This window comes from Patiria miniata, unplaced genomic scaffold (genome assembly GCF_015706575.1).
Source record: "Patiria miniata isolate m_02_andy unplaced genomic scaffold, ASM1570657v1 HiC_scaffold_20, whole genome shotgun sequence".
Classification (NCBI taxonomy): Eukaryota; Metazoa; Echinodermata; class Asteroidea; order Valvatida; family Asterinidae; genus Patiria; species Patiria miniata.
The window spans coordinates 14,660,267-14,674,405 of record NW_024037059.1 but is presented as its reverse complement, the minus strand read 5'-3'; the positions used below and the strand labels follow the sequence as shown (position 1 = coordinate 14,674,405).

At 41.8% G+C, this 14,139-nt stretch overlaps 1 protein-coding gene across 1 annotated transcript in view; it reads left to right on the top strand.

The window, feature by feature from the left end:
- LOC119727500 (sister chromatid cohesion protein PDS5 homolog A-B-like) overlaps positions 1–14,139 on the top strand; it is a 30,796-nt gene that overhangs the window by 13,670 nt on the left and 2,987 nt on the right. Inside the window, exons 12-27 of the mRNA XM_038199387.1 lie at positions 799–926; positions 1,489–1,628; positions 2,323–2,538; positions 3,355–3,515; positions 4,033–4,159; positions 5,081–5,302; positions 5,737–5,876; positions 6,675–6,798; positions 7,622–7,826; positions 8,527–8,641; positions 8,807–8,933; positions 9,879–10,067; positions 10,767–10,999; positions 11,775–12,506; positions 13,178–13,537; positions 13,921–14,101. Coding sequence (XP_038055315.1) covers positions 799–926; positions 1,489–1,628; positions 2,323–2,538; positions 3,355–3,515; positions 4,033–4,159; positions 5,081–5,302; positions 5,737–5,876; positions 6,675–6,798; positions 7,622–7,826; positions 8,527–8,641; positions 8,807–8,933; positions 9,879–10,067; positions 10,767–10,999; positions 11,775–12,506; positions 13,178–13,537; positions 13,921–14,101 — 3,400 coding nt within the window. The remainder of the gene's footprint in view (positions 1–798; positions 927–1,488; positions 1,629–2,322; positions 2,539–3,354; positions 3,516–4,032; positions 4,160–5,080; positions 5,303–5,736; positions 5,877–6,674; positions 6,799–7,621; positions 7,827–8,526; positions 8,642–8,806; positions 8,934–9,878; positions 10,068–10,766; positions 11,000–11,774; positions 12,507–13,177; positions 13,538–13,920; positions 14,102–14,139) is intronic.

Genomic DNA, 14,139 nt, shown 5'->3' with positions numbered 1-14,139 from the left:
TGTACTATATGTCGTCACCGGTTTCACGAAGGGACGGGCATGTGGATTTTGAAGAAAAAACGTTTTCGAGATAATAAGTTTCTCCGTTTTTAAAACTGCAAAAACTACTACTTTGCAACAACTTTATGCAATAAGAAAACCATGACGTACTTCTTTGATAGGTAAACTTTAATTTGAACCCACTAATTATAATTAATTAAGTGGTTAATAAGCCAAAATTAATTAATAAAGATGCCCGTCCCTTCGTGAAATCGAAAATCTCACTGTTCCACATTTACGCCCTTCTTGTTTAATGTGCTTTTCCATAGGGAAGGGCGCGCATGTTCGATTACGCGCGTGCAGCTGAGAATGTAACAAAGATGCCCGTCCCTTTGTGAAATCGAAAATCTCCTGTTGACCTACTTTTACGCCTCTCCGTGCAATACGTTTTGTACGTGTTCAAGGGGCAGGCATGTTCGCATCTCTTCGTGAAATCGTAAAATGCAATTATCGAGATGCCTGCCCCTGGCGTCATTAATGTTATTCAGGAATTAATGATGTTTTGCTTACGGAAACATGTCAAAATGCGTGAGTACCATGTTTTAAAGCAAAATAGTGGAAAAAAACTCGAAATCGAAAAAATTGTCAATTTTGACATGCCCGTACCTTCGTGAAACTGGTGACGATGTGTCAGACAGTGAATGCACGCTGTCAAGTATGCTCATTTCTTAATCATGGAGTAGAGTTGGATTTTTAGTTAGCCTTTCGACGACAATAAATGAAAATGGATTGAATCATTTCAAATTTTGTTTTGTACAGAGCTCTGATTGAGATGATGAAGAACCAACACGTCGTAAGGACCTACGTCCGAGAGCTGATGGAGACTTACAAGAAGGACAAGGAAGAGAGAGCTAAACTCATCCATCCAAAGCTGGTTGCCATCTCAAGTAAGCAGCAAGAAAATACTAAAATTCTTTTTGAAATAATAAAGCCCTACTCAGATACTGTTGCTATTTCGGTATGACGTAATTTGGCGTAAATCCAACGTTTTGTTTTGCATTGAACCAATGAAATATCCTAAGAAATGGTTACTCAGTTTTGCGAAATACCAAACAGCAAATGTCTTGGAATTTTTGCGTCGGGGTGATGTAAATCAAATTAGGTTTTGCCCTTCACCAACATATTAAACACTGTATACTCAGTGTGTTACCTCCGGAGCTAACGGGATGGGTTGGCTGGTTCGAATCTGATGTACATAGCAGTTGGTACCGCATTAACTATTCATAAGATGGAATTTTTGCGTCGGGGTAATGTAAATCAAATTAGGTTTTGCCTTTCACCGACGTATTAAACACTGTATACTCAGTGTGTCACCTCCCGAGTGAAAGTTGAAAAAAAACACTCGGGTGGGACTCGAACCCACGACCTCCTGCTTTCTAGTGCAGATCCCGTTAGCTCAGTGGTCGAGTGGTAAGACATCTGTCTTCTCTTTATTTTGACAATTCTTAGAGCAACTGCCAGAGCCCAACAAAGCCATCGATCATCTCAAGAAACTGACCTCCCTCCTTGAGGAGGACCTGAAGGCTAGAGCAGCCATGGAGAAGGTCGTTGACCCCAAGGTGACCTGCAAACGGGCCAAGCAGTCGGTCGTAAGTATCATGCCCCTCAGTTTCGTTATCCAGTGACTTTTCTGAGTCTGACAAGAATACAGAAATATAACTTGCTACAGGTGGAATTAGGTCTAGGAAATGAGTTTAGTCTGAGTACACAAGGCACGTTTTATAATGATTGGTAATCTAAATATTTGGACCAAGTGATATTTGAAGAACAAGGGCATTTTCTCAGGGAGATTTTCATAGGGACATTTTCATATACATGTCAAGAATGAAGCTTTTAAAATTTCATCGTTTTGCAGCATCATATATCAGGCATGCAACTTTTCCTCGGATCCGCTGATTTCCTCGTTTTTATTTCTCAGGAATGCCATTACAAATTGAAAAACACTGTACAAAGTCTTGTGTGGAATTTCCTCGTTTTTTCTAAATTCCCAGTTGCATGCCTGATATATGAAACCTTTCTCTTTCATTTTTTATTGTTATTTGTTGCAGCAAATTTTACTTCTTCATTTACATAAAACTATGGCTGCATTGAGAAATGTATTTACCTGGACAATTACGAAAGTTGCTTCAAAAGCAGTTGTCTGCCCTTACATTACAAGATACATGCTAAATAATCGCAAGAAGATTCACAATTTTTAATGGAACTTTATTTTATTAAAAAAAACCCTCAAGACTTCAAATGTCAACATTTTACAAATGCAACGATTGTCTTTCTTTTTGACAGAGTGAAGTATTGAAGAAGTTTGGCAACCCCAGCCAGTCCACGCCGACCTTTGACGCCCTCAAGACATTGATGGAGAGAATCGCTCCGTTGGTCATCGACGCAAACGCCATCAAGGAACTCATCGGCATCGTCTCGGATCACGTCGAGGGCATCGCCGATCCCTTCGAGGAGCGAGCTGAAGAAAGCACAGAAGTCCGAGGCCTGAAACTCCTTCAGGTTAGCGACAAGAAATTCCCTTTTTTTAATATCTCGTTTTTGTTAAGTGTACCAAATTGCCTCACCTCTTCAGGGTTTATCTCAAGCAGTGCAGGCATTCATATAAAAAATTATAGTCTGAAGGAAAATGTAATAAGATAAAGGAAACAAAGAGGAGTATAAGAGGAGTAAAAGGCCAAAAAAAAAACGTCTCCGGTTTCTGGTATGGAGCTTGCCTCAAAAGTGGTGCGGCGACGTGGCTTTTTTTTTTTTTTTTTACCTGGTTTTTTTTTTTTTTTTGGCTTCAAATGTCGGCTGATGACTGCAAATGGTGCCCGACTAAACTTAGTGCAAATATATGGGAGTCCAGAGAGGCCACATAAAGCTTATTCTCGATCATAACCCCATCTAAAAACACGTTAAAATTGTGCAGCAGCAGGATTCCAGTCAAACCAGTGAGTTTGGCGGTTTTGAGACATCATCTTGTAATGAAAAAAAACCTTTTTCATTTTGCCGACGTGCATGGCTACGGCAACGCGCGCGCATACCAGAAACCGGAGACTTTTTTTTTTCGGCCTAAGGTAATTTTGTAGAAAGCCTATACCTTCAAACTGCACTTTGCGATCATGATCTCAATCTCAGCACACTGGCTTTCCTACTCAAGATATAAAGTGGCCAGTTGCATTCATCACACTCGGGTACTTTGCTGATAGTGGTATCGACAATGTATTTTTTTGGAGTCCCTAAACAGTTGCACAAATTATGAATAATGTAGTAGATGTCAGAAACTATCATTGCACTGTTCTGAAGTTTGGAGCATTCCGATTTTTCTTTTAGACTCTAGCCCCTGTATTCCCAAGTGCCTTCCGGAGCGATGACAGCTTTAATCAGCTCATCTCCATGCTGAAGAACGAAGACGATACCGTCTCAGACGTAGCGCTCCAAATCTTCATCAATACCGGGGAGCATCTGAAGGAAGAGTTCCCAAATGTTGCGTCGTAAGTCATTCTCATAAATTGCTCCATGACAGAGCCCAAGATTGTTTGATCTCAAGACTTTCCTCACTGTGTTTTGTTCATAGGAACAAATGCATCTCAAGATAGTTTTACTAGGAACTGAATCCTTCAACATCCTCCACTGTGCATGAATTAATAGTATTTTTTCAAAATCCTCCATAACTCTACAAAATATTTGGATTGATTTTAACGGTTCTGGGAGGTATACGCTCTGTTCACAAGTACCCCCTCACCGACAAAGAAAGTACAGTTGGGGGTGACCGACCGTCGCCATCTTGACTGACTGCAATTTTGCTGCGACGCACGGCCGTACCACTTTGTGTACATAGTACAAATCCCCTGGTGTATGTGCGTCACACACAATGAACGGTGCACGTCAACCAGCTAAATGTCCCGCCCATGGGACGTCGTTGCTAGGTAAAAGGGCACCCTCTTTGTTAGCGCACGGAGCCCATATGGTCGCATTTTATTTCCGATCCGCTTTTGTTTTTCTCCTTAGGTGCCTCTTACCCATTCTGATCAGCAAGGCAAAGACTGGTATCCCGTCCCAAGCAAAGCACGCCATCCGATGCATCAACGTGGTGCTAGGCAAGAATAAACTCCCTGTGTTCCAACAACTGTATGAAGTAAGTACAGTGAACTCTTGTCAAGTCAAATCTCAAGGGAATGGATAAAATATTTGAGATGTCCAGAGTTTGAGCTAAGCAAATTTCCCGATTTTTTTCTGCAGTCATGTCCATGAATGGCTTTTTGTGATTCGCTGTACCCGGCTACGAAATGTTCACGCTATTTTGGGTATTCATGTACGTACATGTAATATGCTATTCTCTTGACAGATTCCGAGTAATACTTCGAGATAAACAGATTCAAGTTTCAATTTGAATTATCAGGATTTTACTGTATTATAACAATAAAGATCTTGAAGCAGGCTTTCTTTCTTCATCTGACTAAAATCTTTTGTTTTCTAAAAGATGTAAATCTGTAATGAAAAAGTTGGTGTTTAAAGCTATAGTCCATCATTTGTAATTAGTGCATTTTGTTCGTTTGAAGCAACAAAAGTGTTCAAAATCTAATGAAGGATACTGAGCAACTAACCTGATGAAGTTTCAGCTAAGCTTCAGCTGTACATTCCGAGATAAGCAGCATTCTAAGATCTCAATTTCAAATCAATAGTTACTGAATCATGTTTTGAATTGTTTTGTAATTGCAGCTATACGCGGCGTCGCGCACTGATCCGACGAATTATAACAACCGCGCGCGCGTGTGCGTCGTTCCAATACTTGTGCGCGCTGCGCTGAATAACAAAACGAACTACTAATTTAAATTTTCCTACGGTGCTTCTTAAGAATCACCGTTGGAAATGCCTTCTTTCGTTGATTACTTCAAAATGACAGCTTCCCAGAAAGAATAATTTCACAGGGAGTTTAGTTCCCTTACTATCTTTCAACCAAGTTTGTTTTTAACAGTAATTACGCCAGTTACTTTTCGGATGGCTGCAAATGATGGACTATAGCTTTAATTGCATTCCTTCTTCCATTGTTTTTTAGAGTCTCCAGAAGTGCTTAAACTTGGACCATGAGCACCATCTGACGGCATTGGCAGCAGTGGGAGAGATGGCTAGACTGGCTCCGGAGATCTGCAGTAGTATGAAACCTGCCATAGCTAACAGTATCGTCAAGGGGCTACTGATGCTAGACCAGACGGAAGGAAGTCATCTTAGAGGCATCTGGTGCCATGACAACCAGGTTGCCGAGGAAACCCTGGCCAAGGTGGGCATGCTTAGAACTGCGTTACGTTTGGCAAAGCCATTATTGCGGTGAAAAATTGCATAATGCCTTGTACGTATTTAAGGTTATAAAATAATAATTCCAATTTCATTTTGCCTCAGGTGTGTTAGGAAAGGATTAGCATACAGATTTAACAGGCGTGCAACTTTTCCTCGGATCTGTTGATTTCCTCGTTTTTTACTTTTCTTGAATGCTATTTCCAAGTTGAAAAACACTGTACAAAGTCTTGTGCAGTTTGAAATTTCCTCGGTTTTTTTTTCTTCGAAATTCCCAGTGGCATGCCTGATATAAGAGTAATAAGAAATATTTACCATTTTCATAAGCCTTTGATGACTTTCTGCTGGATTGAGCCATATTTCATTGTCTGACTTTTTTAACACGAATCTGTTTTTTGTGTGTGTGTGGATCTTGTCCAGATTGCAGCAATGAAGCTGCTTGTCCATTGGTTGGAGGGACTGCGTAGTACCCAGGATACCTCACCATGCATGTCTACCATCAGACTACTCATGACTATGATCAAGAACGAGGGGGACCTCATGGAGAGAAAAGTCATCAGGTAAGGAGCTACACGACTAATAACTCAATGGTGACGATGTAGCCACATGATCGGACCAATAATATTACAAAAACAAATATGCATTTTCAAGACTGCGCAGAGATCGTAAACAATTTGTGACCGGCTCCACAAAAAAGGGTATTATGTCGCACTGAGCATTATTGTGGAATTGCCCGCTCAACATTGAAACGGTGAAAACTTTGTCAAAATGTGATTTTCATTTTGTGTCATGAATGAAATCTTTAATACCTACAGTTTCAGGTTTTATTCACAGAAATGTTGATTTTTGTGAACAAAGTGGAAAAAACAACCATTTTGTGTGCATCGTTCTGTTGTGCTACACTGTACATCAAAGCCAGCTATTTCAAAGCCTGTTTTCTCAGTTGTGTAATTTGAACTCCAAGGAAGTAATTAATATGCAAACACGTCATATCTCCAGAACGGGAGGGGCTATGGAGCTCAATTATATACCAAATGAAAGCTTACATTAAGGGCTTTCCAACCATGTATATATAACTCGATTTCACTTTTTTGCGACATAACCCTTTTTTATGGTTTTATTTTTTTTCCCACCTGATCACATTAGAATTTGTCAAATTATTTAATTTACCATGCATCCGATCCAATATTTTTTATAAAAGATGTATGAATTTGGTATTAATGCAGTGTTTTTGTCATTGAAAACAGCATTTTGTTTCAACTTTCAGAAGCTCTTGCTTACCGTACTGGTATGTTCTCTAAGTGTATTTCTTGCAATTTCTTTGAACCATTAATATGTCCGTATTTCTCTTTCTGTAGTCCTGCAGACATGTCTCGTTTGAGGCTAGCAGCAGCCTGCTCCATGCTGAAGATTGCCCAGGTCCCTGGCTATCATGAGCTGGTCTCCACTGAGAATTTCCAAATCCTAGCTCTCATGATCAATGTAAGTAACCCAAAACTTACAACTCACTAAAGGATGTCTCGGACAGTTTTTTCTGCACATGAGTACATGACATTCAGAACATTACCGTCCATTTATTTGTTGTTAAAGTACTGTTTATTTATTGGAAGGTTTTCTTTACCCAAACCACATTTCCCAAATCCATCCGCTGAACTATTTTCTATTGTTTGGCACAAGTTCACGCACCGGGGCCTAATTTCATGATTCTGCTTACTGTAAACGAAAAAATCCTGCTTACTCTAGCAGAAAATACTGTGCTTACGGTAAGCGTATTTCATGGGTTAGCAAGGAAGTTTGGCTTATGCGCATGCGCACATGCAGTAACTAAGGATTCTGTGCATACTCGGTTAGCACAGAGTTTGTCTGCTAGTCCTGATAGCTCAGAATGGTGAGAGTAAACTTGGAGTTCTTTGCCATGACATTTTGCCCTGATACAAAATAACATCTTATCTCGTTGCTTCAATTTCAAGAATAAAATTTGCATAAGGGCAATTCCACGGTTACTCACTTTTAATTTTTGATGTACTTTTGAGTTTCCTTGGGCTGTAATTACCTTAATGAAAAGGTTTAATAACTGTTATCCCCATGGTAAATAAAGTAGACCTAGACCTACCTAAGCACCAAAGTTGACATCCAGAAAAATGTGTTATGTATGATAAACAAGACGCACAAAATCGGTTACTCACGTTACGAAAATGTAACATGAGTAACCTTGGAATTGCCCATAACAAGAAAGTGAAGAAGGCATCTCCACCAAATTTTGTTTAAACCACTATCATATGTGACTTTTCATCAATCCTTCCAGGATGAATGTTACCAGGTGCGTGAACGTTTTGCCCGCAAGCTCAACAAGGGTCTAAGCTGCCTGCGTCTACCTCTCAGCTACATGTCCATCTTCAGTCTCTGCGTCAAGGATCCAGTCAAGGAGAGCAGGGCTGACGCCAAGCAGTACCTGAGCAAGAATATCCAGAATAGGAGGGAGTATCTCAAACAACACACCGTGGAAAATGGTAGGACTCTCCTTGATTTATGCAAAAGTCCCCCTAATTGTACTCTCAACCATTACAAAACCTCAAGAGGCATTCTCTAAGGTCCTGTCTGGATGGTTTGCTGGGGCAATTGCGTACTTTTGGATGTGCATGCCAGACACTTTAATGAGCTGCTGTTGGAAAATGAATGTGATACATCACTAATAATATGACATCTAATGACTAGAAAACAATTACAGACCAAATTAAGGTTCCACCATCTTAACGACCTTGTACATGCACATCATGTGATCGGACGTACGGTGGGTTTTACAGAATTGCCTCTTGGTTAACATATTTCATGGGTTGGTAAGGGTGTTTAATTTGTGTGCAATCATGTATCCTATAAAAGAGATTTCTGTGTTAACATAGTTTCTCAGTGGGCACCATGAGTAGAGAATAGCAATCGGGGGCATAGGATTCCCTGATCATCAGAACCAATAAATGGGACCCTATAGTTTCAATGCTTAAACTCAGGAAGCCCTCCGTAGTTCTGTTGGGCCACAGTCGTTGTATTCATCTTTGGCAGTAGCTAAAGAATTGTTGGTCAGATTAGCCAGATTTATAGTTTGGAACTTTCCATTTCAGTTGCGGCTGAATTCTTTTCTATTGATGTCCGTTTGCCAAAGTGAAATTTCTGTCAAATTTGATTAGTTTTTATTTGTTATATCTGTTCCTGCAGCTCATCTACTAACCCTTCTTCCAGAGTATGTCATCCCGTACACAATCCATCTCTTAGCTCATGATCCCGACTTCAGTAATCTCAAGGACTTGGAGGGATTGCGAGACACTAAAGAGTGAGTAATAAATGAGCTGGATCCGTAAAATCCAAACGAAGAAGCTTTGGTAAATTTCGTTGAAACTACAGACTTGAGGTGTTCTTACTGTGATTCGCTAAGCTTGTTAGTACAATTTGTGTGTAAATTTCGTGAGTTTGATTTGTTTCCTGCTGTTTGGGACAGGTGCCTGTGGTTTATCCTGGAGCCGTTGGTCAGCAAGAGTGATCATTGTAACTTCCTGAGGAAACTGGTTGAAACCATCAAACAGATGAAAGACGCCCAGAACCCCGACGATAGGGGAGTCAACAAGGTGAGACATCAACAAGAACTTTGCTTAACTATAGTCCTTCAAGTTACTTCAAAATCCACCAATTTTTGCAGAATTGAGGAAGGTAGAGCCCAGCCACCATTACCTTTCATGGGGCATGTTCGCCTGTGAAAGTTGAATTACATAGTGTCTGCCATTTGTCTTATGGGTTGATTTTATTGGTTGAAGGATTTGAAGAATTTTCTTAATTAAATTGCTGAAGGCAGGTTGTGGGTACTGTCTTGGGATGGGAGCGAGAAAATGCGCAATAGGTAACCATTGACTAAAGATGAGATCCTGCGTTGAAGATATAGTCCATCATTTGTAATTTGTGCATTTTGTTTGTTTGGAGCAACAAAAGTGCTCAAAATCTAAAGAAGGGTACTGAACAACTAACCTGATGAAGTTTCAGCTCAGCTTCAGCTGTATATTCCGAGAAAAACAGCATTCTAGGATCTCAATTTCAAATCAAAAGTTGCTGAATCATATTTTAAATTGGGTCTGAATTCAGTGTCCGAGACACGTTCTCACTGAGCCGATTGCAGCTACGCGATGTCGTGCACTGATCCGACAAATTATAGCAACCGCGCGTTTGGTGCGTCGTGCCAATGCTTGCACGCGCTTCGCCGAATAACAAAACGAACTACTAATTTAAATTTCCTACGGTGCGTCTTAACAGGCACCGGTGGAAAGGCCTTCTTTCGTTGATTACTTCAAAATGACAGCTTGCCAGAAAGAATAATTTCACAGGGAGTTTAGTCCCCTTACTATCTTTCAACCAAGTATGTTTTTCAACAATAATTACGCCAGTTACTTTTCGGATAGCTGCAAATGATGGACTCTGGCTTTAATCGCCATTAACATTTAAGGCTTCAGTCTTAAAAGAATTCCTTTACCTTTTACATCAATATTATATTCTGATTCAATTCTCCCATCATCCTGGTCCAGAAACTCTACGCCGTCTGCGACATCGCCCTGGGTCTTCTGTTGAGCAAGACGACAGCCTTCGCCCAGAAGGAGCACCCAGTCAAACCTCTCCTCCCCAAGCAGCTCTTTACCAAACCCAGGAAACCTCTCACGAACACGGAGAGTGTACTGCCTAAGAAGATGCAAGAAGAGTTCACCGCGGATAAGAAGGTTGGTTTGAATTACAATGCATTCTGTGTGTAACTACGCCCTCCGTGGCAATAATGCGAAGCATAAATGTTATTGAAGGACACTTGTTCACCATTGCTGCCAATGGACACACGCGTGTTGTTCTCATGTAGCGACTTTGCACAATTGTTCACATTCAGTTGAACATTATCCACACATACTCTGTGACGTATGTGTGTATGGTTTGAACTGTGCCTGAATGCGATGTTTCCTTAATTGAGTCATGAATAGGGCCAAAAAAAAGCTACGTCACCGTAGCCATGAATGCCGGCAAAATGAAAAAGTTTTTTTTCAATGTAAGATGATGTCTCAAAACCGCCAAACTCTCTGGTTTGACCGGAATCCTGCTGCTGCACAATTTTAACGTATTTTTAGATGGGGTTACGATCGAGTATAAGCTTTAGTGTGGCCTCTCTGGGCTCCCATACATTTTGCACTAAATTTAGTCGGGAACTATTTGCAGTCAACAGCCGACATTTGAAGAAAAAAATGGTAAAAAAAAGAAAAGAAGCCGCGTCGCCGCACCACTTTTGGGGCAAGCTCCATACCAGAAACCGGTATCTCAATTATTTTCATCTACTTAAATGAAATGACTGTTATCAGATAAATATCTTTCCTTTCAGTACCCTATTTCCTTGTTGTAATGTTAGTCTCATGTGCTGTTTTCATTTTGCTCAACAGAAGAAAAATCCAACTGACAAACTCCTAGAGACCCCGCCCCCGAAAGGTGCCAAAGCTGGCAAGAAAGCCCAGAAGACAGACCCGACGACACCCACGAGTCCTGCCTCACCAGCCCCGCCCACACCCAAGGCACCCAGGGGTGATGAGAACAAACCAAATATGGTCAGCAGTCGGCGGTCATCAAGAACGGACTCCAGAAGCAACAGTGAAGCAAAGCAAAATGACAATAAAAGGTGCAAAATAATTGATTGCAATATTCTGAATATTCAATTTTTACATATTTTTCACGTTGACATCCCCAAATCTAAAAAGTTCAGCATGTCCTGCATATCTGATTTGCTTTTCAGCCTTAACTAAACCGTTTGCAGCGACTACAAAACATCAGTGCCAGACTAATCTCTCTCACTAGTAAACATTCTCACATCACTCCTTTATCAGCAGATCTCCACTGGCTTCCAGTATCATACAGAATCAAATACAAACTTAGCCTATTCGTTTACCAAATCCTCCACAACAATGCGCCGGAGTATCTCATCGACCTCATCCACCTGTTCTCAACAGCAAGCACCGGACTCCGCTCCAGTGAGCTCATGATGCTTCATGAGCCCAGGACCTCCACTCTTTGGGGTGACAGATCCTTTGCTGCAGCGTCAACCCGAGTGTGGAACCAACTCCCTCTGGCTATCAAATCATCTCCATCCATCACAACATTTAAGACAAATATAAAATCTCACCTGTACAAACAAGCATAGGCCGTGTCCGAAACGGGCTTCCAGAGCTACGGCTACGTCTATTGTCAGCGCGTCCCCGCGTATTTTCAATGGGCGTGGACCGAGACCTAGCTCTAGACAGTTGATTCGGATGCAGCCTTACTCTCACAACACAATCCTAACTTGACTTTCTCCTCAAGCGCCATGAGTGCATTTTTAGGCAGATACCAGCGCTTTACAAATGTTCTTTATTATTATTATTATTATTATTAACTTGTTTGCATTTTTTTATTTTTAGGAAAGGGTCGACAAGGTCGCGAGGCAGTGCCCTGGCAGAGAACAACGCCAACAGCTCCATGTCCACATCCTCCCCTGCCGCCTCCCCAAAGAAACCCCAGCGAAAAAGACCAATCCAGAAACCCATCAAGGAGTTCCTAACGAGAAGCAAAACCGGTACCTCATCCTCATCAGTATCCTCCCCAGACTCCAGCCCCACCAAGTCGCCCCGGAAGAGACCAGCCAGCCAATCGAGAACGGATTCTCCTGCTGCCAAGAAACCTAAAACCAAGAGCCCGGCTGTCAAGAGCGCACAGACTAAAGTCGCTCAAGCCAAAGCAGCAAAGGCTAAAACTCTAGCAGTGAAGAAACTCAGGGCAGCCGCAAGCCCCTCCAAAAGTTCCTCCGGTAGTCCCGCCAAAGCCAGCACATCGAAAACGACCAAGACAACAGGGACAAAGAAGACTCAGGCAACTGATAAAACTAAGAAATCACCTACAAAAGCACCCGCTACACCTGTCAAAAAGACTTATGCGACTAAGAAGAGTGCTCAATCACCCAGCCCAACTAAGAAACCGCTTTCAAGTCCGACAAAGAAAACCACTGCGTCGCCAACCAAGAACGCAGGCTCCAAAGTTGCTGCGGCCAAAAGTACAGCTCAGAATTCAGGTCGGAATACAGTAAAGAAACCAACGCCAAAGAAAATTACAGGTGCTAGACTCAGCAATGGTTCAATTTCATCTTCTCCTAAAAGGTGGGTGTTAACCATCTAGTAAAATTATTGCCAAACCCAAAGAAGTATTCTACAGTCCTCTGACTGACTGAGTCACTGACTGACCGAGCCATCTAATATAAGTAATGTCCGAAACTGAGTTGCCAAATGTATTATTGACAGATGAAAGTCTATGTACAAATCTTTGTACAAATTTTCTTGGTATTTGAAACTGCAGATTCTGTTACAACTTTACTTGACCAGAATGCTCACTGAGAGTTCGTAGAGTTTTGTTGAAAGAATTGAAGTAAGAAGGTGTATTTTTAAAGCTCGCGTATCCACCTATATCGGTGCTACATCATTATTACCATGCTCATTGGGCCAATGAAACATTCCAAATACCATCTCAGCTCCCTGGGGAGTATACAGCTCGATGCTGCCATTTTGGCGCAAAGCAGCTAAAATCAATCACAATAGCCATCTCTGCCCTCACAGGTACCCATTTTACTCCTTGGTGGGGGAAAACAATGAGTGAAAAAGTGCCTTGCCCAAGGGCACATGCTCCGCAACCCCAGGCTGGACTCAAACCCACAACCTGCAGAATTACCCGCAGACCACAAATTCAGTGCTCCAGACCATGAGGCCACAGCACTCCACAAGTAAAACAGTTAGATGTCTTGAAGAATGATATATTTTTTATCTAACTTTAACAGGAGTACCTTGAGACGAAATTCCTTGAACAACAAGCTCAGCCTGGCCAGTAGACCCCAGAGACCTTCTTCCTCGTCATCCCCTCAAGCCTCCCCGGTCAGATACTCCCCCCGCAAATCCGTCCTGGCAGGACCGCTCACCACCTTCCAGAAACGTCGCGCCCCATCCAAGCCATCCCCTAAGAAATCGCCATCATCATCATCGGCTAAAAGCACAGCGGCATCATCATCATCGGAGGAGGACAGGCGGAAGAAGGTGAAGAGAAAACTGGATGACGTGGATGGCTCTGGTGACAAGTCATCATCCAGCAACGCGACACCGCCGCCGAAGAAACTCAAACAGACCACTCTGAGCTTCAACTTGTAAGTTGAGAGCATCCATCAAAATCTTATCAAAGAGGGTAAATTAAAGTTGGCATTAAAATGTCCTTGCATTGCATTTGTTTGACTGGGTTTCATATCTCACTTGGGCTGACAGGTGCATTGGGCTTCACTCCCTGCATGAACCCATAGGTTTCCTTGGCTTATGATTGGTTTTCCTGCAATCTGGAAATCTTAACATTCTTAACATTCAACTCTCAACATTCAGTATGATTTCTCCTTAGGATTATTCAGTGGTCTGAGTTATGTTTTGCTTTAACATTTGCAGAATTTGAAAATGAATAACCAAACCTCTATTTTCCTAATTTCCCAAAACTGTAGAAATAAACACGCAAATTCACCGTAACTCTCATTATTTGAAACAGGAGGAAAGCGAGTCGCAAGGGTTCATCACCTGGTGTGAATGGTGTGGATACCAGTGATGAGGATACCAATGAATCATCTGGCAGCACGCGTCGTCCTAGCAGGCAAGACAGGGCGTTGGCACGTGCCATTGAAGCAGCAGGGAGCAAGGCAACAATGCCACAAGCCAAAACACCACTCAGTGTAAGTCCTATTGCAATTGCTTGCTGTATTCAAGTTGA